Below are 26,631 nucleotides of genomic sequence, written 5' to 3' on the forward strand. Positions count from 1 at the left end.
GCACAGTTTTTACAAAAATTCTGAATGTGTCGAAAACACTTGCAAGCGACAGTAATAAAATCAAAATCAAGGGTGAAATGAAGTGAACTAACTACTTAATATCTTGAATAGAAAAACTTATTAAGAAAGAACCTACTGTTTTTAGACTGGTTAAAGTATGAATTAACTATTTTGTGCTACTTTTGATCTGGCCGTATCAAGAATCATTTCAGGGTATTTTTGAATGGCTTTGAAAAAGTTATAATCTTTTTTATTTTATAATTTTTTTTTGTACAAAAAGTAATATATTTAAGTGGGAAACTGGTTAAATATAATTGTATTCTAGTTTTTGAGAAAATTGAAATATAAAAACAAATAAAAACAAAAAATATTTTGAAAAACGAAAATCTGATAAAATAATTTTTCAATTTTCTCAAAAACTAGAAGACATAGAAACATATAGTTTTCACTGTTTGATAAGGAATCAATTGAAGCAGTTTTTTGTGTGAGTAATTTTTGTATTAAAATTCACAATCTGGACAAAAATAGTATAAAATGAGTTTAAAAAAAAATTTTGTTCGCCTATTTTTAACTTTGAAATCGATTATTTCAAAAACTATTTGTTATAATATATTGATTTAAAAATTAAAATTAAATGTATAATTTTGCCTTTCGGAAATGGTTTTATTTATTACTGTAAGTGTTGCCGTTGTTTTTTAATAATTTTTTTTTATTTTGATATTTTTTTTTTAGAAAACTGCCCCTGACACCCAAACTAAGCCAATTTTAAACTGATTTTCATAAAAAATACCTCGTTCGATTTGGAAATAAATATTATTTTAGAATATATTTTTAAAACAGAGCATGTTGTTGTGAAAATATATACCTACTTTAATTTGATGTCGAATTTGGGTAAATGACGAAAAAAATGGAGTTTTTGAACTTTGACAGCTTATAAATTCTAGGTGGTTTAACTGAGTTACATGTTTTATACATTGTTAAAAAGGTATATTTATCTCCTATCAGAAACTGTTAAAAAATCAAAAAAGGGTACAAATTTGACGAAGCTAGATTTTTTCCAATGGGTGAAGGTCAAAAAAACCGTTTTTTGCCCCTAACTCCAGATTTTGGGGGTTTTATTGACTTTTTAAATATAGTTTCGTAATCAGTGCGACTAGCTCTACAAAACGTGATAGGTCTCCGCCCGCGTATATTTTAAAACCTCGTTTTTGTAACACCGTGTAATGGTTGGCTTATAAAATTTGGCACACTATTAAAAATCAATATGCATGAGAAGGTATTTTTTGAGGGATAAAGTAGTATTTGGAACCAGTCCCGAAACACCAAAATTCAACATTTTAGCCAAATTGTGTAGGTATAGCATTTTCTCAGTAATAATTCGAAATCCTCTTAACTCGGTCAATAGAAATATTCGGTATTTTGTGAATTCTAAATTTTGAATTTCAAAATTCTACCTATGTTCCAAATTGTGAAGTATAGTAGTTTACTTCAGAAAGGGAAATTACTGCTCAAAAATGCTACAGAAAATTGAATTGAGTAAAATTAGGATTACTGAATAAAGGGGTTTTTAAAGTTTAGTCAACGTGTACCGCTTTTACAAATAAATTTGAAAAGGCATGTACTTTACAGACGTTGTGTTGCAATAAAGAAGCAAAAAAGAAGCTTTCCAATTTAAAAAAAGAGAGCGTGAAGAATATGTAATGTGAGCAATACAAAATTTCTCAATCGGCTGTTGATGCAAGCCTTTCCTTGCAGAAATTGTTCAAGGCAATCTTTTTATGGATGATGACAATATTTTTTTAACATAGCTATACAGTACCTCAAGTAGCACACTTGTGTATAAATTGGTGTAAATTAATTAATTTTGGTGTAAGATTGAGAAAATTGAAAAAATATGGTGTATTTCTCAAAATTAGTGGTATAAAAATTATACCACTGTCTTTTCTGTACAAAATTTCAACATTTTTTTAAGATTCCGTGCAAAAAATACACCGATATTCAGTTGTTTTTATAATATACCATTAATGGTGCATAAAATTATTTGATTATGAAACCAACCAAAACGGTTTATTTTGTACACTCTGTTTGGTGTAGGAAGCACACCCTGTGGACATAAAATTCACCAAAATGCATATGTGGGAGACGCCATATTTTTCAATGGACGCCATTTAAAAATAGAAGACAGCGATTAATTATTTTATTAAAATAATATATTTATCGACCTAATAGTCCCGCATTCTTAGTTTTTTCGATTCATTATAAAAAAACTTTTCTAAAAAAAAATGTAAAACAACACAAAAATTATAATTTTTGAAAAATGGATTCTTAAAATCGAAAAAAAAATCATTAATTCACTGACATTTTTGAGGCGCTCGATTTTTAGAGGGGGTAGCATCTAAAATTAGTAGATAGAATGTGTTTCGTTTTAAAATTTGGCAAACAAAATCATATTTAACCATTGGTTTCTTATGGCAATATTATGAAAGTGAATAAAAATTCATTTTCATTTATTTCAAAAGAAATGGTGTGAATTAGAATTCATCAAACTGTTTGAGATAAAAAATAAACTTTGGTTCAAATTTTAAATCAGAATAATTTAAATGGTGTATTTTATCCATAGATTTATTGTGTATTTTTCAATTTCAAAGGGATAATTTTCACCAAAAACAGACTATTTAATATACCACTAGTGCCATTTATACACCAAAATCGGTATATTTTTTTAACCACCGGAGTTTATTTTATACGAGAAAATGGTGTATTTTTTATATTCAAAATGCATATCACGAAAGTGCAAAAAATACACCAAATATTTTGGTGTATCTTAGACTTTTGTGCTACTTGAGACCTTGAGAAAATTTATAATTAATATTTTATATGGCTATACTTTTCAATATTAACACCAAACTGCGAAGAAGTTCGCGCAATCACATTAGAAAACATTTATGACTGAAATTTTTCAAAAAAGAGAAAATCTATTGAGCCATAACTGGGTGCTTATGATTTTTATTCGCTTACTTTACAACGCTATAAGTGCATATTAGGTGGAAAGAAAGTATGTTTATTAGTTAAATGATATTTCTCAATTTAAAACCAGTATTTCAATGCAGAGCATAACTTTTTTAATAACTTGGGTTAACTTGTTTAATATTTTGCTCTATTTAAGACGAATTTAAATATAAATTTATTATTAAAAATTAAATAATTAAATATTCAAAAGTAATTTTTTTTTTAAATGATTAATGTATTTTTAAACCAATCCATAATATCATATAATGATATTGGTGTCTGTTCTGAGTGAGAAAATCTTTTGAAAACAGAAAACAGCAACAGAAATTTAAATTTGTTTCGACTTCCGTCCAATTTCAGAAAATCTTGTTTTCATAAAGTGAATTGACATTTACTTTAGAACGGAAATATAAACAACCAAATGTTAGATTTGCATTAATATTTAAATATCAGTGACTAAAAGCCCCGTTCTCATACTAAATTCTGGCACATTGATCAAAAAACTACTTTCTAAAGTTCGTTGCTCAGCTCTTTCGTTTCAAAAATAATTAAAAAAGGAAATGCAAATTGTCGATTTAAAATAGTTCTTAAGATGGAATCCGTAACAAAAGTGTGTGTGTTTACTATCATTACTTATTTATAATAAATGAAATTAAGTGAATAGTCCTAAATTTTCTTTAACATTCGTTAGTAAACAGCTTCATTGCAAGCGAAAAAAAAAAAATATAACTAGAGAGTGAAAAAAAAACTTTTTCGGCAGTTTCTTAATTTGAAAAGGAATAAAAGTGGAATGAAAGAGAATTAAAAACCAAACAAATTGCGTAATGGGTAAATACTCCCATTTAAATGACACGCGATTATTCCACTAAAGCTCATTTATCCCAAAAATAACTCCTGTCATTTCAATAATAACCTCAGATAAGACAGGTTCATCGTCATATCCTTATCAGGATAAAAGTCATTTTTTCAATTAATATTTGAATATTGAATTAACTTCAACCAAATCCATTTGAAGTGCTGAAAAGTCAATCTATAATTCCCACCCTTAAACAGACAACAATCATTCAACTGTATATCTAACCAATGCCACCTCTCATTCTCCTTGAAAGTCCTCATTTTAATTAAACTACACACCGACCGTGTTGTGGTTCTTGATTGCATTCGCGTGCCATTGCCATTGCGATTGGCCGGAAAGCGAGAATGTATCTGTGACGGTTACGCCACGTCTTCGCGTCCGTCGTCGTCGTTCACTGTGGCAGAATGAACTGGAAAACGTATATCGCTATTCCACTTCGTCACACAGTCTCCACCGATACCAGCAAAACTATATACGAGTTTAATATCTCTTGGATTCGCATTCAGATCAAAACCTGAAGCGAATGCATTCAATTTGTGTTTGCCTCTTCATCCAGCATGCGTAACAAAGAGCCGACATTTTTCTGCTATGCCGTTTGTACTCTATACCAAACCAATACTATCAAACGGCATAAAGTAACGCCTTTTAGTTCATCGCAACTGTAAACTAAATGAACAACCGATAGGAAAGAATGAACTCTTAGTGGGAATCAGCCTATCGGATGACTCCGTTTGTCTGGTGTCGTCATGCTCCGTAGTTGTTTCTGGTTGGATAATGGCGTTTAACTTTGGTGGTAGTTGTAGAAATGAACAACTGGTAGATGGCGTTGGTTGTGGCTAGTTGCTGTTGTATATCTATCTATCATCCGTGGAAGAAGGTGTGTTATAACTTCCCACTCTACGCTCTAAACTCGATGGGTTTCGGTTGGAAATGGTTGTTTCACAGACTATAAGCCAGAGCGAGATGGATACGCAACCAAATCAAAAAAGAAGTAGAAAAAAAAAAACGAAATAATGAACCAAAAAAGCGCGACCGACGAGGACGTTAGTGGAACGTTTCTACGGCCCCGTCTCGATTCGGATTCAGTTGTTAGTTTGTTTTTGGTAGTGGTCAAGCCATAGCACGCGTTCTCTTCGTTTTTGGCTACCGAATTCTATATAGCCATTTTTATATAATTTGATAAAAAAAAAAGAGGGAACTTTGAACTTTTGTCGGCATAAAGTCAAATCTATATAATATCTATAACGACAATTCGCGGGTTATGCTTTGGCAGTTTTTTTCTGTTAAGTGAATTGTAATTGGTGAATTAACGGTGACTCTTTTTTAAAATTTTGTTAATGTGAATTAACCTAACAACGAAAACGGAATTGACAGTTGTTGTGCGGTTAATGATAAGCTTCCAGTTAAACAATTTAGCAGCAGTTTTTAAATTTAAATTATTCTTTTAAAAGTGCTGTTGGATATCGGATATAATTTTTAAATATTTTGGTGAGCTTAATAAATTGTTTTATTTTCTAACAATACTTTGTGCATTTAAATGGTATTTTTGGATTGATGTGGCTAGCAAAATGTATATCATATTTATTTGATTGAAAAATATTTTAACAATGCGTCTAAGTGATTTTGTTTTATCTCATTTATAAAACTTTGAAATAAAAATTTGAAACTTAAAGAAAAAATTAAGCATATGAGTAGAAAATTTAAAAACCCTTAAGCTTTTGTATTCTATTCTAGAACTCATGAGTTGAAAAAAGTTTTAGTAATTAAAAAGTTTTTGTGTCTTTCATAAAGTAAGCAGCCCTGGCCGTTTGCCATCTCTGGCATCTTAACTCCATCTGTCATATGTATTATATTCTTCATTTTGGTAAAAAAGGTTTAATGAAATCGAAGCATTTTCCGTCTTAGAAGTTTAATGAATTTTGTTCGTGGTGCTTAAATTCTGGCAAACATTTTGGATTTAGGAGCCCTTTGTTTAGAAGGAACATGTTTAAAATGAAATTTAGAACTGAACTGAAATTTAGAACTTTTAAGGTACTTTTTGAGTTTTGACACAGAAAAAAAGAAATTATGACAATTCTTCATTTGTTTAATGGAATACACTGAGAAAAATTGTGCAAACGTGTTTTTATGTAGTGAAGAAGAAAGATATGCTAAAATTTTACTCCTGATTTTACTTAATATCATACATCCCGCCGGACTGGGTTTCGAAGAAGTATTCCTATATATTTTTTAACATTACAACAAGAATACCTATTTCCCTACTTAGAACAGGATTTATAAGAATATTAAATTGGACAAACTCGGTGAAAATGAAATTTGAATTGGATTAGAAATATAGAAATAGATAGAAATATAATTCTTAAGTTATAGGAATACCACGTATCGAAAATTTATAAATACAAGCTTGGACCACTAAAAATAACTTATGTGCACTAATAAACACGTGCAAATAGCCAAGATCAGTACTGTTACTAATATTGGCATTGGCATAAAAAGAATTAAAATATGATGTTGGCTAAGAGTTAAAAACGCTTACACTTGTGTAAAGGAAAAACTCAATCTAATTACATAATAGTGAAAAACAGTGCCATAATGTGAATTATCCAGAAGAAAAAATATCGAGCTCTGTTTTGATTGATATCGTTACGTAGAAAAAAAAATGTGTTGTACAAATTTGTGATTTCTTACGAAATTTTGAAAAAATCGATCCAAATTGGTGATTATTTTTACTTCTTCTTGTTTTTTTGTCAAACTAATTTTTAATCTGTGTATCAAACAGATGCAAACGTAGTTTGCCAAAAATTTAGGAACATTCACATTATCGCATTGCTTTTGCACAACCCTGTATATTCAACATAAAACTATAACCATTGGTAAATTCAGGGTAATAAGTCATTCCTGTAATTGAAAATCCTATGAAATTACGGGAGAAGATTAAAAAATGTGTTCAGTCAATGCTGAAACCTTAATAGCTTGAAGTACGAAAAGCAGCCAAACGTTGAGAAAACTGCAGTGTAAAAAACTCCATTTGCAGAGTATTTTTAAAATGTTCTCTTTTTCTCTATAAAAAGGCGATTTCATGTAAAACATTAATATTACCTTCAAGAGTTATAAGCCAATAAAATAATTCCGATATTAGATTCAAAACTGTGGCATCTAGAACACCTTTAAAAGGCTTGGAAAAAAAGAACTGAAATTACTATGATGTTACCAAGAAAATTTTGAAAAACAGATCTCATTAAAAATCATTAACCTCAAATTAAGAAGAAACCTCTGACGACATACATAAAAGATAAAAAACTAAGGATCAGTGTTATCAAGCTGTATCTAAATTGTGTAAGTCTATGAAAAATATCCTATTCATATCAACACGTGTTTAATATGACGATTGATATATATCCCCAAAAAATGAGAAAAAATTGACGCTATGCGTAATTCTGTTTTCCGTACTTTTGAATCATAAAAATTTGTGGTGCAACAATTGTCAATCAGGCAGTAAAACACTCTTTCCATCAAGAATTTCTGGTTAGCAATAGAAATTAAACTCTATTAAACAGTTACAGGAAAAGTTAAAAATGGGGTTCTGTGATTTTTTTTTTGAATAAAAACAGGTGAAAACAGATTCCTTAAAATTCAATTTTGTAATTTTTACAAGAGAGAGGTTCATAGGTCCAAGAACTTTTGGATACAAAAAAAAAAAACAATAATACCTGCAATTAATAAATTGGTCTCACATATGTATGTTCCTAATATCGAAAAACCGGACTGCTTGCGGATTAGCTTGAGGCCTTACCTTAAGGATGAAACAGTGAAGTAGGAAAGCTGTGGGTCCTAAAATGTATCTAACATTTTTAAACAAAGAAATTGCAAAATCTAAAGCACAATGTCAAATCTTCACAGGAATGCAAAACTGGTGTTGTAAGATCTTTCCCAATATTTGATATATTGAAGCGTATCTATTTAAGATACGAAATGATGCAGGCTCCTTCCAATACTTTGGAAAGTGTTCTATATTTACATATATGGAACTTTAAACAATAAAATAAGGATCAATCAAACAGAAAATAATTGACTTACAGAAAATTCTTCGATTTGCGATCAGCAAAATTAAGAAAGTAAGTAAATGCTCCAAAGCACTTTATTTTTACTTTTTTCCTACAATTGGCAGGGAGCAACCCTATTCACTTGTCGGTACACCATCTTTTTAACGCTTGTCTTTCATATTGTGACATATCAAAGCTAAACATTTCAGCCAAACTTCACTTTCAACAAATTTCCATGTCACTCGCAAAACCAAACGATTTTGTCACAAACCAGCAAAGCTCAAATATCTGTTCAAAAAATCACGAAAAGAAATAAACAATTCAAAGTGATTATACGGTTCTTCTGTATTTATTGATCCTTAAACCAAATAGCGTGTTTGTCGCATAGCCTTGCATAAATTTCCTCAAAGAAAAAAAAAAAAAAAATAAATAACCAGAAGTAGCAAATCATAAAAATTCGCTCATCTCAACTCAAAACGCAAACCCTCTCACTTTTCAGGTAATTTCAAGTCAAGTCGTTTTCTATGCCACTTTGGTGGCATATTTAACCCTCTTTCCATATATATTTCGATACAGAAAAAGTAAAATAGCAGCTTATTATGGAAATCACCAAAAAAACTAAAATGGTCAAACCAAACCAAAGCCAAGGAAAAACTATGAATACTAATCAGGGACATAACTAATCCTTATCTCTGTTTTAATTGGCTTAAAGGTATTTTTCTTTGATTTATAAACTGAAACTAAAAGGTAAAAAAAGAACCGTTCGCAAGAATGCGAGTCCCGAAAAAAGGACTATTATAATGCCTCGCAGTTGTGCCGCTTGAGTACAACTCAATTTAAGTTCCACCAAAAAACTAAACCAGAAAAAAAATTAAATAAAATTGAAATAAAAAAACGTGACGCTGCTTACCCCCAAACAAAAGGATCACTTTCATCAGGTTGTAAATTTCAAGACCAATTTGCATTAGAATAGGACAAAAAAGCTTACGTCGATTCGTGTACCTTCTGTCAACAAGGCTTAGGTAATATAATTTCGACTCTAGGCATAATTAAAACGGTCAAAAGGGTGTAAGACCAAAAGGAATCACGTTAAAAGAATATTAGCATAAAAATACTCTATAATACGTGAAAAAATCTTAAGCGTGTGCTCATGGAACCATTGAGCTTTATGCTGTGTGGTCACAGCCGATAAATATCACCCATGCCCGAGGTCGGTTTTGGAATTAATTTTATGGTCTGCTTTATGTGAGTCGGGATTTTGTTTCGAGTTTGAGTAGTTGAGGACGTTTAAATTTGTTTTTATTGGTTTCAGACATGCAATTTCGAATTGTGCTAGTTTTTTTTTTTTCGAATTCATATTTCTGAATTTCAAATTATTATACTTAAACCTCATAAAAGTTTAATTTTGTAGAGAATATCAACCTACTAATTACAATTTATAAAAGTTTCCTATTAATCATAATTCATAAGAAAAGAAAATCCAAAAAATTGTAAGTTATGGAATGGAATGCTCTGATAATGGTATTTTATCCACTTCCGTTTTGCTAAATTTTTACGGAAACCATTTATATTGGTACTTAAATATGAAATTTTAATAAGATTCAACTGCGTTTGAATATCAAAACTATTCAAACTCCAATAAAATAAAAGAAAATGGAAGCAAACAACGAATGCTCTATTGGTCTTGACTAAATTTCTTAAACCTTACGTGAAGAGATCTTGTTGTTTAAGGAAAAGGAATCCAAAAAAAACTGTAGCGTTCTCTTGTTATCTAAATCGATATGAAAAGTAAATGTCCATGTTGGGTCGACAAAATTATTGTAGAAATAGCCAAAATTGTAAGAAACTCGATGAATTAAAAAAAAATACTTAATGCATACCCTTTTTGCATTGATTTTTTTTTATTTGCAATTTAGGTACTATATAACAAGTTGTTCATTCGTCGAAAAAAATTGAGATAACATTTTTCCATTACGATGATAGAGAATGCAAAAAAAGTCGGTCCCGGAAGCCCGTCTGTCTTTATAAGGACCTAAAGCCTACGGATGGACCGATTAACATAAAACTTGGCATGTAGCATTTTTTGGAGACTTTCCAGAAGGGTTTTTGGAAATAATTTTTTTGGACCAAAAATAACGGAGGTAGCTGTCATATACCAATTTGGGAAAAGTAATTTTCTCGAAAACGGCTCCAAGGATTAAAAAAAAAAAATTAAAATGTTTGTACAAGGTCTATCTTTTCATGGAAGTTTTTTTTTCGAAAATCATTTAACGGTACCTTCCATAGAACCGTGCTAATTTTTTTGCCAAAATAATAATTCAATTTCAACGATTTTTCTATACAAAAGCATTTATATAACTTTTATACAAATAAGAAATAAAATTTTGAAATTTTTTTTTTGAAAAATCGAATTTTCGAAAAAGGGACCATGAATTTTCTTGAAACTTTAGTTTTAGATGTTGATTAGTATTTTTCTACAAAATGGCATACCAATTTAACATTTGAATTTTTTTTTCAAAAATTATTTAAAAAAAAATAAGTTTTTTAATAAACGATTCTAACGTTATCGAAACTTTTTTTCTAAAAATGCATTTAAATAAAAGAAATCAAATTGCATACTTGTTTTGGAGCTCATTTCGTTTTCAGCAATTTATTTTCAATACTGTAAAATTTTGCAATAACATTTTCTTAATGCAAAATATTTGTATTTGCAATGAGATTTTTTTTCAATACAAATATTTTTATTTAAAATATTTTTTTTATTTCAAAAACATTTTTTTTAGTTGATATTTTTACAACCCGGCCTGGTAACATGATTGAAACATTTGTCAAGAGCCTGATTTTTTTTCTGAGATATTACTTCTCTGAACACTATATACTCACGACTTAACATTTGTTAAGACTAAAAGTCAACAAAAGTTATATTTATCTTCTTCATTCATAAGATAACTGCGACTTAGATAATAGCTCATAATTCATTTGGTTTTATTTTGTTTTGACAAAATATCATAAACTTTGCCATAGTTAACTTAAATTATAACCCAAACCGCATTAATTTAAATTAATATTTACCTATATTTTATCTACAAAATTTGTGTTTCATTCAAATTTTCTTTGATAAAATTAATAATAATATTAAACTCAGTTGGAATCAAATCAATATAATTAAAAATTTAAAGAATATCAACAAAAAAACAATGACCGAAAACCAATTTAAAACAAAAAATAAATTACCAAATCAGTGGCTTTTTGTGTTCGCCTAATTTGTTTCAATCGCCAAATAACTGGTTATATTGATTTTGGGAATATAATTTATTTTTATTTTTTAAATAAATAAATTAAACTTTTTTGTTGCTAATTATATTGATGATGATTTCAGGCACATTTGCATGGCCCAGTTCGCAGCCAGCCAGCACGAGTATAACCTCACCGTCAGGTGTTGTCACAAAAAAAAAAAATCAAAAAAAAGTTAAACGTTCCCACGGTCCATTCGAACCGATTATCCATAATTCCCAAGCGAATCGAATTAAGTCTTTGAGTGATATGATTAGGAAACTTTGTTTTTGGTAGCCAAAATGACAATTTTACAGATGAAGACCAGCCAGCATAATGATTGGCAAGCAACGACGACGTCGACAGACGATTAACCCCGGGACTTATAGAGTCTCAATCTCATTCACTCGTCACAGTTGATCTTTATTATCTCAAGAAGACTTAATTAATTCCAAACATATCATCACTTCACTGCGGCTCCTCTGTTTCAGGGCTTTTTTTTGTGTGTCTTGTGTGACAGAGAAATTAAGTGAAAAGTCGACAGTCAGCTCCCGACTTATGCATATGCATGCATCATCGTTTCCTCTTCAATTTCAAAGCGGGACAGAAGTTCAAAGTCACAGCTCGAGAGCAACAGCAGCAACAGGTGAAGTGATTGTGTGATAGACCGCCGACAGATTCCCACAACCAAACCGGAAAATATTCGTATCACCACAAAATTTGCATTTATTTTATACGAGTTTTCGATTCGAATCGTAAACCGATACGTTGCCGTACGATGACAGTCTTTTGTGAGGAAAAATCAAATTTATCTGCGGGTTAACTCGGTTTGAAGTGGAAGCTTTTTTTTGAGATCTTCTTTTAATCTTCAAAAGTGGTGAAAGGGACAACTTCCGTTGTGATCGGGTAATTTATTAGGTTTTTGACTTGAGGCTGTGCGGCGGCGTAGATCGGTCAGGGGGAAAAACCTATCGATAAGCTTACAGAATATGAATATTGATATTGGAGTTAATTGGACGCAAATATTGGTTTTTGTTTTTGTTTTTTTTCGAACTCGTTTACATGGCTAATTAAAGATTGGTGGTGGGAGCCAAGATAAAGTTTCTCACGCGCCACAATCAGTGTCTTGTCTCTTGTGTGTGATTTGAGTTATATATCGATTTCCTGTGTTGTTTGGCTTAGAAAGTAAGATTGGTTTTATAATAAGGTTGCAAAAAATACGTATAAGCAGGTCAAGATTCGGCTTAAAAGTAGTCCTTTTCTACTGGAAAACTGAAAAAGCTTACAAAATTTGTTTCTTTAATTTGTAAGACAACTGAAGGTTTAATTTATTCTTTCTTTTATTTTTAAAATTTCATAAAAAAACGAGAATGGTAGCCGAAAATGTATTTAATTCATTTGGCGCCTTGCATTAGGTATGTAAGAGAAGCTTTGTATACATAACTAGTTTCATAATTGATGGTAGTTAATAGTTATAGACTACTTTAAAACTAATCTAAATTATCTTTTTGCTTTCTTGAGAACACGGGTGTATCTTTTATAACTGGGGAACAAGGGTTTCGTTTCGTGTCCGAAAAAAATTCTATCAGCTCTCTCTTTCGAGATATTCCCGTTACAAAATCTAAATAATCGATTTTTTTAGTATTTATTTATACATTATATTACCCAAATTAGAGCTGCTAGATAAAAACTGAGAATTTGAAATCAGCGATGCCGAATTATTAAACAGTTAAGAATTTTGATAAAACAATAAAAGTTGCAATTTTGTTCACCAGTGAATTCTAAAGAGCTCAGAAAATGTTTGTAAATTCCAAAATATTATATTTCCTTCCGACTTATGCTACTACGCCATAGAGTTCTCAATGTCTATTTATTGTGCATTTATAATTAAAAATCGTCTCACAGAATCTCTGAACACGGTTGATTTCATATTTATGATATACTTTTCAAATCTCAAAATACAGTCCGTAACACTTGGATAGCCTCAACCAATACGCTTAAAAATCATGTTTTTTTAGCGATTAAATCAAAGACGAAATTATTCCTCAAAAAGCAATGAAAATAGTGGAAAATATATTTAATTTTAAGAAAGTTCTACCGTTTTAATTAAAACATTGTTTTGGCTGATATTTGTGCTCCATCGAAAAGTTGATCTGGATGATCTTTTTGCGCCTATAAGTTAGTTGGTATTTTAGCTGTAAATGATCTGATGCGTACCTAAATATTAAAAAAGAATGCTGCTTGCCAGGATTCTCGCAATTTGGAATGTTGATCGTTTGTATCCATTGTTACATAAACGATGTGATATGAAGAAATGTGCAAATTATTTTTATTTTGCTTGAAGAGCTTGTGAACAAGCCCGTGAATCATACAATGTCAATTATTTTTTTCCACTTCGAGAAAGCATCCCCCGGACAATGACTTGGTGTCTTTTAGAAGGAAACCACATTGTGCTGGAACTCTATATGTATGATTGGAGTGTGAAGTGTTTTTCTTATTATCTAAATAATTTCAATCATTCGAGTAGAAGCTTTTTGAGCATCTTGCTTCTACTGCCGTATTAAGCAAAAATTGCGTATGCGCCAAAAATCCAAAATTGAGTTTAAGGCATATTTGACATCCTGAAACAATGCCTAATTTATATGTAAACTAAAAATATCCTATTTCCAACTCCAAGGGGCTCAAAATAGTCAATTAAAAAAAAATGGATATGCATTTGGGAAGCTTGCGACTATATTATTATTGTGTAAACTAAAAAATATAAGTGTCCTACTACAAGTTGCTTTAAATCACACTTGAAATTGAGTGCATTTAACTCAAAACTTCAAAATGGATATGCACCCTTTTTGCTTAGCACGGCAGTATTATAGTAAAAGTACTAAAGGTGCACCTGTAACACAGACATGGTAATTTTTCAGAATGGCCACAACTTTTTTTCATTTATTGAGAAAGTAGCAGTTCGAATTACAGTTGTTTAGAATATTTGCCAATAGAATTTCGGTAACTTCACAAAGAAATTAGGTTTTTGAAGAATTTATTTTATTTCTTCTTGAATGGTTTGAGGTTGTCTACACTATCACTGGCTTGATAACTGTTGGTAAATTGCACATTTTCAGGATTGTTTGGGTTTGTTGCACTAAAGTTTTGACATTGACAAAAAATAAAACCAGGAAACGAAGACGGATTTGGTTTGAGGTTTTTTATGGAGTATCTTAGCTTTATTTTCCTTTTTTTTTTTTTTGTTTTTTTAATACTTGTAATAAAATTTGCAATGAATTAGAATGATGAAATTGTTGAGCTGAAATCTACCAAGAGCTTTCTGGGTTATTTTGGGTCTCTTCTAGAGGTGAGGACAGTTTCGCTTCAGATAGTTTAATAATTGCTGTTTTTAGTATAAAGTTCCCTCTGGTGAATTCTTTTGATCTATTTCATTATAGTCGCTGTCTGTAGTGGCAAAGATTTTACATATATTCGGTTTGCTGTTAAAATTTTCGATGAAAAGAATACAAAGTTCGACTTGCGAGAAAGAATTCCAGCGACGATGGATGGGTGCTCTTGAAAATGAATGTTGACTTAGCTTAGGTAATAACGAGTAGGTAATGTGTTTCACTGTTTTCATCCACCTAGTTGACAACAGTATACTTGACATTGATGTTTTCACCCAGTCGATGTGTGATTCTGCTTCTGCTGATAGATTGGTAAAAAATTTGCCTTAACTAAATCAATATTGCTGATGAAGGCTATTTCTGAAATTCTTACACCCTTCTTTCACACGAAAATCATTTAAAATGCACAAATATTCGCTCATTCCTATATAATATGCAAGATCTCTACCAATGTCATAAATGTTCGGAATTATCTGCCTCTTCAATTTTGATTTGAAAACGTGCCATTTTACAAGGCATGTTATTTTAGGGTTCTTTCTCTTTTTTCATGGTTATCTATCTGTAAAGCCCATTAATCCAAAAAAAAACCATTACAAATTCAATTCCTTTCAGTTTATTTTTTTGTTTTACTGATTTTATGTTTCTGTTACAAATACATAACTTAAACTCGTTCTTCACTAAAATTAGACTTTTATTTTATTTGTATTTTTTTTATTTCAGAGTGATTTTCAAATTCGGAGAAATCGCTTACGCATCATCATTATCATCTATAGCCTCCCAAAAATATAATTTATGTACCTATACCTAAACCATCTAACAGGTTGCCTTAAATAGTCAATAACAATAAATCGGAGGAGCGCTCTCGCATAAAAAAATCCACCAACAACAAACAATTTTATTACAAGTCGTCGTCTCTGTTTTGATTGAAGTGGAAAGATTACTCTTTTAAAACTCGTAAGTCAAGCCATCATCAACCATCAGAAGCTATATCAACCAACAATCAGAAAGGGAGTGTTTTTTTTTGTCGAGTGAGAGCGCATCAACATAGGTCACCTCGCTGCCGTAGCCGCCCTAAAAACCATGCCACATACAGGTGAGTTTTTGAATGTTTCGGTCCTTAAATTTAACACAAACTAAAAACAAAACAAAAAAAAAGGTTAAAATTCCATTTTAATTGTTATTTTATTTGTTTTTTTTGTAACAACTTTTTTTGTTGGTTTGTTTACACTATGCATTAGCCACCGAGTCGCGCGCACGAGTATCATTAGTTCAGGTTTTCGGTCCATCATTAGAATCATTATCATTATTTTCGTCAACACCTTTTAGAAAATGAAAGATTCCTTATCACAGAGAGAATTTCTCGGCTCCAACTGGAACCACAAAGTCTCTTTGGAGGCTGTTGTTATCTTCAGGGTCTTTTCTAGGAAATCCAAAAACTCATTACCTCATATAATGGCCATCGAGGGTCTTAAAGAGTAGTCGACGACTTTCATCATTTCCGTATCGAAGTCGATCGGTTTTTAACGATTTTAACGACTTTATCGTGAAGGCATTAAAAAAACCTGCCGAAGAGAAAGAAGCCACTAAAAATAATCGTGCGCTTTACAACTCCCCTTCGATACAATATTTTAATGATTCCTTCACGAAGCTAAGGTGCGATGGAATGGATGTTAAGTCATCCCACTTCTGACACCTTGAGTCTGTGTTTTTCCTTTAATTCGAGCCGCGCGAAACAACCCTTTTAATTGCACGTTTTTTAAAACGTTCAAGTCTGTATTTCGCACATTCACAGTGCCTAGTCACTCTGCGCACTCTTTTTGGGGGCAACAATTATCCCCCTTTTAAAATTTAACAAAAATGAAAATTACCCCAAAAGCGATGCCCTGAATGCAACCTTTCACGGTTATTATTTTTATTGACCGTATTCGTTGGTCGTCTGGCCAGAGTACTATTGGGTAATAAAAATTGAACGTTTTGAAAGCCTCAACAAAAAAAAATGCAGATGCATTGAAACAGACAGACTTTTAGAGGTCCTAAATATGTGGCAATAAAAATTTACGAAATCTCGCAATTAGTGGGCAAAAAAGGTGCCAAAAACACTTAACACCATTTCGTTTCGTTCAGTCTACTGTCTTGCGATTCTTGAGCGTTTTTTTTTTTGGTAACTACCAAGTTGCAACCGACAAACCGACAGAACGATCGACATATTTCCGGAACACAAAAACATCGATTTTACCATCGAGATCGATGCATGCGGATGGATGGGGATCATGAATGTGCGGAGGCATCATGACGACAAGATCGATGGATGGACGTATGGTTGCCTCTGGTTGCACGCAGTGATTCCTGTTTATTTGTTGTGTTTTTATTTTTTGTATTATTTTCATCTTGAATGTCTGAACGAAAAGAAGATCGGTTCGGTCATTAATATTTCGAGCGCGACCGTGTAGAAATATTCTGTTTTGAGATATGCTTCAGTAGCATCGGTGTTCCACACAGAGGCGGGCGGCGGCGAAGGAGGTGATGGAAATCTCTTCTTTGGCTTGGAGATCTCGCGCGAGATATTCTGGCGATGGTGTAAGATAGTTACATTCCAGTCGTCACCATCAGTGTTTTTCTTCTCTTCTTCGAGAGGATATTTTAAAGTTTTTCTTTCATTTTTCGTTTCGTCTTTTCTTTTTTTATTTGTTTTTATTTTGGTTTTTCTGATGGTTTGAGGTGGTATTTGTGTGGTTTTGATTTGGGATTGAGATTCCATTACAAAGATGGAAATTGCTGAATTAATGACTCCTTTGGAGCAGCAGACAGATAGAGGAGAGTTTTGTTGTTGTTGTTGGGAAATTGCTCCTCCTCTGATCATGATGAGAAGAAGATTTTTATTTTTGTTTTATTTGGTCCCTTTTTTTTTTAAGTAGTTTTCGACCAATCTGTCTGGTAGTAAATCACTGCTGGCTTGAATTGCATATTGAACGGAAGTTTATGCGAGAATTCAATTTTCAGCCCAAACTCATTTGCATATTTTGTGTTGATAGTTTGAAAGTGAAGGGCTTTACTATAATGCGATCAGATTTTTTATATGAGATCAGAAAGTTGATATCGATACTCGATTAGGAAATTGGTAATTGAGCAAACCATTTTTAAACTTTTCACGCTAATTGTTCGATTTAATTTGAACACATCCATAGTTAAATACGTTTTTTTCCAGGTTTTGCGTTTCTTCTGTTTCAAAGTGTTATACAATTGACCAATACAATCTGTTTTGACGGAGAAAATTGGAGGATAAGTAATTTTATGGCTTTTGATAGTTTAAAATCCATGTTGTGTGTCGTTTTGGAGTTTCCACATTTTTAAAAAGGTTAAACCTTATATATTAAAAGGAGTAGAAAAACCTTGTTGCTATTTCAGAAAAATATACATAGTCAAAAACCGAAACAACCAAAAAAGCATATTTATTTGGTCACGACTTTCAGTAAATACCGGTTATGAGATGTTTTATAAATTTGTACTATATTTTAGTTTTACATACGAGTAAAAGTCTGATAGTGAAAAAATTTGTGATATCCTAACTATCAACCGAAATATCGTCGGCTTAAAGTGTTAACCTGCTAACTCCACTATTACACCCGTGACAAAATTGTTAAAAAATAAAATGTTTCTAAATGTTTCAATAAATTCAAGACACCATAAAGTTATTCCTTAGATTTCATACTATTAAATGTAAAAGAATGAATAAGATTTGAAAGCTTTTTTTATTTTAAATAAATTTTTGAAAACATTTTTATGTGGAGTTAGCAAGTGGGAGTTTGCAGGCTTACACTCTAAGCCGACGATATATAATATGTCGTCGGGTCGGGTTTCCGATCCTTAAAAATTTCTACAGTTGGCAAACTTTCAAATGAAATCTAACATCTACATATTTATTTTTCGTTTAAAATAAATATTCACTCTTATTTTATACCTATTGATAAAAAATGTTATAAATATCTTCCATGCATAAAATATTTTTTTCTCCCTTTTCAAAATAGGTACATATACATTTCCGGCTTCATCGGTAATTTTTTTTTTTCGTGGAATATGATCAGAATGTCCAAATCGTCACAAAAGGGCGCTTGAGAGTTTAAACAATATTAGTATCAAAAATTTCCTTCATGACTTCTCCAACCACTTCTTAAGCGAAATGTTTTAACCATCCTCGTTTTTAGTTTTTTTTTTTTTCTGAACTTTTAATCAACATTTACCTAAGACATGTAGCTTTGGTAACAAATCCATCTTAAAATAAATTTTACTAAAAAATTTAAAAAATAAAAATAGTTTTACCATGAAATCGATTTAAGGCATATACATACATATATATTAAAGTGCTCCTTATTTGGGACATGCAGTTGGATAGCCGCTATCCGGTCGGAAATACTGAGAAAAATGTTCCCTATATTTTTTCGATTTTTAATATGACTCCCTTCCTCTCCCGGATTCAATATGAAATTTTTATGTAAAACGTCAATTCCTTTGATTTTTATTAGATCGTTTTCTAATTTTATATGAGGTTTTCCGGATTGTACAGGGAAACTAGGCAGTTGAAATAAAAATGTGCAAAAATTAGAGAATTTGCTTATCGCTATTTAGAACTAATTGATATTCATCCTCCATGGAGTTTCGGCAAAAAGCAATATAAGGACCACCTTAATATACATATGTACGCAAATACTTGAAGTAGAATATGTTATTTCCAATTCATATACATATTTAGGTAGGTACACAATATTTATTTCCAATTCCAACGATGTTTTTTTTTATGAAATTCAGTTAACAAAAAAAATTGGCTGAAAAAAACTTGTAAACGTTTTATTTTTTAAATTTAAAAATCATATTCTTTGTTTAGCCTTCTACACTCAACACCACGACATCGCATAGAATCATAAGGCACTAATTGGGCTCGTTCAAAGAGCTAACATAATGCTATCGGATAGCTTTTTGTTGTTGTAAACAATGTTGAAAATTAGCAAGGAAACCCTCCAAGCAAACAAGTCCGACCTCGGTCCGAATCGGCTCCGACGTGAGTCCAACCTGGACTACGAAACGTGTCCCACGGCGGCTCAAATTAGTATGGAAATTATAATCACCGCGAAGCCGATTGCATATGTATTGGTATTTTCACCACGATTTCTTCTTCGGTTTGTGTTCATACATAAAAAGTTGCAAGTGTGTGAGTGCAACCACGTTTTTGGTGTTTTTACGTCGGATTGTCTTTTCTGAGCTCCGTTTTCTTGCTTGAAGGGAACGAACTATTTCCTGTCAAAAAATAATCTGAAGGTATCCGAGAATTTCTGGTATACCTCAGGTATCCGAGTGATCAGCTGATAAACATTTGGCCTTTTTTTATTTTGATTACTTTTCGGGCGATTATTCAGCTCGAAAATAAAAAAATTGCAAGAAATAAAGTCAAATCGATTGTGCAAGTACTATTCAACAATAAAAAAAAAGTAAATTGCTCTAAAGAAACAGTTTCCTCTTCTCAATATTTACATATTTTTTAGTGGCTGCTTGGACAAGCTATCTGGATAGCTCTTCGTTCAAAAAGATATTCCAGTTTCGGGTATCCCAGATAGAATATTTGAAGTTTGAAGTGAATTTCTGACTAAAAAATCAACAAATAATGTCTTAACAACCACCCGTATTCATCTATGTGGAACTAGCTGATTAATTCCCTTCCCTTAATCTTAGTTATTGTTGAATTCCTACAAATAGGGATCCATTAAAATATAAAGTTAAACTAGATAATTTTCAGCAAACATGGCAATTCTCCGCAAAAATTCGTAAATCATATCTGAACCTACCAAGTCTCTGCTTAAACTCTAAAAATCTAGTCCGAATCAATAGGCCTCAGACGAACTCTTTTTGTCGAAATTGATTCAGCATTTTGATTTCTTGGTTTAGAACTTAGAAATCAATGAAAAAATATTTTTTTTTATTGTCATCAATAGAATAATTTTTATCCAAATTGTGTGAACTATGCAGAGTGCAACACGCCTAACAATTTCTTTCAAACTTTGTCAACTGGCTCTGAAGAAAATTAAGAAATTGGCAATACAGCATTATTAAGACTCCAAAAATGGTTTGAGCAGTAAGTTCCTAAACAATTTTGTAGCAAATATTTTTTCGTTACAATTTAAATATAAAACTACAGTAGTTGGTAAAATGAAATAGGAGTAAAAAAATAGTGTTCATTGAATATTTTGTTTTTATCAAATCATCGTCGGTGGAAAGCAAAATATTTTTAAGTCTCGTATAAGCCCTATGTTGTTTAGAAGGTTTTGTTATCCACAGAGAAAAATAATATTAAAAGGAATGCAGCTTCAAATACATTTATGTACATTTTGCTCTATTTCAAAGTCTAACTATGAAGTTAAGTTAATAAAAAAATTTCTCACGCATTTGACAAGCTTAAAGGTTCTTATCATGAATTTTTCAAGTTCTTAACATGCATTTCTAACCAAATTGCGATATGCTCTCAAAAAGTGTGTCTCTTTTCCACCTACATACCCTCACTCTACCAATATGCCTTAAAATTAATATTCATCACTTAATAACAATTGCTTGAACACACATCTTGTCGAAAGATACTAATAGCACCAATTAAGCTACTGTAGCTCCAATTTATATTCCCTTTTTCTAATAAACCCAATGGAAATTACAACAAAATGCACTCATCACTTCCTTTTGTCGCTTCCCTAAGTCGGTAGTCCACCAAAAACATCTTCACCACAAATTTGTATAAGAATACTCACCTAGATATCTCGCGGCGTTATCTCAAAGTATCTTCCCGCTGATGCATCTTTTACAAACCAATATCAAATACACAAAATTAACATATCAATTAGGCCTAAATGACTATCAAATTCAATTTTGTATATTTTTGTATTCTAATTTTCAGGACAAGCCGGTGTGAATCAATTGGGCGGCGTTTTTGTCAACGGACGCCCACTGCCAGACTGTGTTCGTCGGCGTATTGTTGAATTAGCTTTAATGGGCGTTCGACCATGCGATATATCACGGCAATTACTTGTTTCGCACGGTGAGTTTGACTTTTTCAATAAAACTGAAATTTAAATTTTAAATTCACCATTATTGTCCAGTAGTTGTGTGTTGTATCTAATAACACAGAAAAAAATTCTGTCTCAATTAATATGTTTGACATTTATGGATTTATGTGGTTTTTTTTATTCTCTTCCCTCTCTCTCAGGTTGTGTATCGAAAATTTTGACACGATTCTATGAAACTGGTTCCATTAGACCCGGATCGATTGGTGGCAGTAAAACAAAGGTGAGTTTTCATCATCATTTATCATCAACCATGTCCTGAGATTTGTCATCCAGATTATGTCAAACAAAATGAGTCCCTATAAATTGTCAAACTTTGGAATGCGTTCACAGTTCGACAAAACGTCAAAAATCTCCAAATTCAATTTATAACATTGTTATTTTGAATTCACCACACTATGAACTAGTTTTTATAGTGTGGAGCAGCAGCTGTCACCTGATGGGTGCATTCACACGATGTGACTGTGTAATCTGTGCCATAAAACACCTAATTACAACATTATACCAATAAATACATGGTGCGTATGAGAAACCTTCTCTTCCCTCTTTTTTATCAGGCTTGATCTTATCTATATATTTTCGATTTTCCATCGGGACAGCACAGGTACACCACTATTTTGTATGGTGAATCTGTCAAACTGACAATCGCATGTGTTTATAGATAGCACAAAAACCATGAGTGTTTTTTTTTCACCGATATAATCAATCACTTCACGTGAAACATGAAATTACCCTTAAAAAAAAAAGTGTTGATTAGGGTGCACAGACAAGAGAGAGATAAACTCGGTCATATATGTGTTTACGAGGCATTTTATTTAGTCCGAGGGGTTGTTATGCATTTTTAATGAATTGCTTCGTCACACGTCACAGTGAGTATATAGTGGTTATAATGTGTAGCCCCCGTCAAAAGGGTAAACACTTAAAAACCAGCTAAATACAGTCTTTTCATACAAAAAGCAAAGATAACACCGATTCTGATTGTTTTATTTTACCTGGCTCCCTATTTAAGTCTTTATATATCTATTTTTTATTCTGACGTTTAACCTGTCAAGTGCAAATAAAAGTGAAGTGGCTAGCTTCTGTTTGCGCTGAACAATGTTTATCTACACAAAAATGCGATGACTCGTCGCCAGTGTTTATAATGCCCCTGACTTTTTTAAGGATTATTGCGTGCATGCGAATATTTAGCAAATATGAAAATTGTGACATTTCACGGTATTTAATTTGACATTTTATTCTTGTCTGTCATTGCAGCAAGTGGCGACCCCAACTGTGGTGAAAAAGATATTGCGATTTAAGCAGGAGAATCCAGGGATGTTTGCATGGGAGATTCGAGATCAGTTGTTGCAGCAGAGAATCTGTGATCCAAGTTCAATTCCGTCGGTTAGTTCGGTGAATAGGATTTTGAGAAATGGTGGACTTTGGACAGATGAAATGACTTCGAACGAGCAGAATGCCATAATGCATGAGAGTTACTTGAAGCAGCACATTTATGCGGCGAATGGTAGTGCTGTGACCGCTGATCCAGGTGCAGTTGTGGCAGCAGCTGCAGCGGCAACGACTTCTTTAACCCATCCACCAGTTTCATGGCGAGTTGGTGGCCGTAGTGAACTTCCAATTAAACCTGCAGCAACACTTCCAGTCTCGAATTCGAACAGTGGAAATTCACCTCAACTGTCAGCGCAAGATTTGACATATGTCCAACAGCAGCAACAGATCTCATCATTCCCTAAACACTGGCTGTGGAATCCATCATTACTTTACTCAACCCAACGAATGCATGAAGCTGGTTTCTTTCCCTATGCCCATGCTCAGTTTCCAGGTTATTTCCATGGTAGCGGTGGTGTAACAAAATCAGAGAGTTCAATTGATTTGACAACTGGAAGTGGTGGTGGAAGTGATCCGCTAAGTGATTGTGATTCGGGTAAATCATCACCATCAACATCTACAATAAGCACACCTGTGATGATAAATGGAAGTACTAAATTAAATTCGAGGAAACGCAATCCATATTCGATAGAGGAACTTTTGAAGAAACCGGAAAAGAGGCTGAAAATGATGGAAGCTGAGGTGAAAAATGAAGAATTTGTTGTAGCTGTAGTTGATGATGAGGAAGATGATGATGAGAGAGTGAAGATTGAAGAGAATGTTGAAGTAGTTAACTAAGAGTTGACTATTTTTTCTTTTGTTTTCACCACCCTAACGATGCCAGTGAGATAGATGATATAGATTTATAGTAATATTATTTATTTATATATGTAAATTAGAAATATAATTTGTATATAGAGCAATTAATAAAGAAAAAAATAGTTTGTAGGTTAAATTAAGATTATGATTTTTTCTGTTCTCAAAGAAATAAAAATGAAGGAAATTAGATAAAAAAAAAATAAGTGGTTGTTTTGGTATTTTTTGAGGGTTCAAAATAAGTGAGAACGAATATTTACAATCACTGACGTTCTGCGGATAGCGAATGAGCCAGTGCAGACAAATATTTTAGATCAGCAAGTAGCAAGATTGAAAGTGTCAATAAATATGGAATAAACACACTATTTTGTGAACAAACGACTACTGGAAATTAATTGAATGTGTCGAAAACAATTTCTGAAGGATGAAGGCTTATGAAAATAAAGAATAATTTTTGGTACATATAGATCATATGTTTTTTTAGGTAAACTGAAAGTAGGACCAAGATTTTTGTTGGTGGTGATTTGTAAGTAGATTTTAGGTTTAATATTATTAGAAACCCTACGAAATTTAGGAAATTCGAATTTACAATAAAATAAAATATCAAAAATAAAATAGGTACATAACATATACAAATGAATCTATTAGAATCTTTTGAGTTTTTTTTTTTTTTGATAAATGTAAGGTAAAAACAATTATAATTGCAATTTCTTAAGGTAATCGAGTTTATCTACATACCTACAAATCGTTGGCGTCGGCCTCATAAGGAAACCTCGTAACTCCAATTTTACAGGAGAGACAAAAGAGTAGAGAAACAACAGAGTAGTTGGGAGTTCAGTGCTGTGCAAAATTGGAATTTAAGTCTATTTAGAGTTTTCGGAATGACTTCAAATTTTCTGGCTTCAATTTGCTAAAAAAATGGCATTCAAAAGTCATTTTGGAAAAAGATGGAGTTACGAGGTTTCCTTATGAGGCCAACGAAATGCTAAAAGGAATCTTATGAAGATCTTCATTTACAGATTGTATCAAATTGGTTCTATTATTATTTATTTTCAATCAATGTTACAAAATAAACAAAAGAGCTGAGCAGCAAACTTGGAATAGGATAAAAACACATTTAAAATCGTCTGTTTTATTTTATATAAGATAAAATTGTTGTAATACGTTGAAAAAAATATTTTGAAAAAGTTAAAGAACTCGATTGGTTTAAATTGAAGGGTCAAGAGAAATACAGCACAAATCCATTACAAATCCTTTCGAGAAAAACGCAATTGTTCTCCATACTAATACTTTCATACGGCGGTCTAGTATCTTACACTAGAAGGGTTGGTCACGCTCCTTAATTGTGGCAAACAAACAATATGGTAAAGCTTCACTTGCGGAGTCTATTAAAAAAAAAAACAATTAAGTTCTTTGTAACTGGGTTATAAAAATTCATACTAAGCATACATTAATTTATTCAATACACATTTTGGGAATTCAATGTACTTTTAATTTATTAAATTTCTTATCAAATTGTATTATATCATCATTTTATTGACATGATTAAACGTAGCCAAAAGTTTAAATATTTAAATCATACGATCTAGTTGGTCGGTTGACAGGACAATTTTTCTATTTTTTTGGATAAAATAATGCACGCTCTGTTTGTTCAGTCGAAAATGGTCTTCTTTTTTTAATAATTCTAAATTTTTGTCGATTTGTCAGAATACTATGGAGTTGACTATTTTCGATCTTTTAAGACAGACGTTTGTAGCGCAGCTGTAATTTCACTTACAGAATTACAGAATGTAAATTCGCTTCAAAAATTATAGGGTTATATGTCCACTCACCATCTTTTTTTTTTAAATCAATCTCAAATTTTTATAAGGCGGATTTTTGGGTAAATAAGTAACATTGCAGTAAAGTATTGATACAATTGTATAAAGGACCTTTAAAGCACAAAAAAAAACAACACATTCCAAATAGCACATTCCACATTAGCAAAACCATATACAAAATAATTAATTAGTATCAAAACAGTTTCATGAGCATTTAAAACAAATCACAAAGAACCTTCGTGAAAATATTTAAAATAAAAATATAAAAAAGTTATAGATTTTTTTTTAATGAAAGCAAAAACTCTTAAAAAAAGAACAAAAAAAAAAAATATACAAGTATGTGTAACGAAAATGGGTAAATAAATTAAAGTTTAAATCAATTCAAATATGTATGTACTGAAACGTCTTACCCGAATTAATTTTATTGCTAGGCTATATTTGGAATTTAATAGTTTTTGGATAAATGACTATAGGAAATAAGATAAGCCCTTTAGATATACATAGCTTTCCCTTGCCAGACGCATCCAAAGTGCAGCAAAAAATCAACTTTTGGCGTTTTGGTATAACCGAATAAATGATACACCAAAAAATCATAAAAAATCCCCTGATTTGGAAACTGTGGGTACCGCAAGTTTCTTTTTCAGCTTTTCCCCCGCCAGACCGCTTTAAAGCATTTTAAAGTGCAATTTTCTAATAAAAAACCTATTGTACCGATTGTACAAAATGTGGTTTAAGACTCGTGTCTTTATGCCTTTCGATCTCTGAAGTCAAAATGCATTTCGGATTTTTTCCCAGACCCCCATATAGCAAAATCTAACTTTCCCGTACTATTGAGATACCTTTTAGGGCGTCTGGCGGAGGGTAGGCTGAAACAAAACTGGCTTAAATTTACATTTTCTAAATCAGGAAAAGGCAGAGAATGTTAATATTTGGCCATCATATGGTTACTCTAAACAAAAAAAT

At 31.8% G+C, this 26,631-nt stretch overlaps 1 protein-coding gene across 1 annotated transcript; it reads left to right on the top strand.

The window, feature by feature from the left end:
* Nucleotides 1-15,493: 15,493 nt before the first annotated feature.
* On the top strand, nt 15,494-23,974 carry LOC129921082 (paired box pox-neuro protein). Its single transcript, XM_056002740.1, has 4 exons — nt 15,494-15,660; nt 21,499-21,639; nt 21,808-21,887; nt 22,919-23,974. The coding sequence occupies exons 1-4, from the start codon at nt 15,648-15,650 to the stop codon at nt 23,828-23,830; spliced, it is 1,146 nt and encodes a 381-aa protein (XP_055858715.1). The 5' UTR covers nt 15,494-15,647; the 3' UTR covers nt 23,831-23,974.
* Nucleotides 23,975-26,631: the final 2,657 nt, after the last annotated feature.

This window comes from Episyrphus balteatus, chromosome 1 (genome assembly GCF_945859705.1).
Source record: "Episyrphus balteatus chromosome 1, idEpiBalt1.1, whole genome shotgun sequence".
Taxonomy (NCBI): domain Eukaryota; kingdom Metazoa; phylum Arthropoda; class Insecta; order Diptera; family Syrphidae; genus Episyrphus; species Episyrphus balteatus.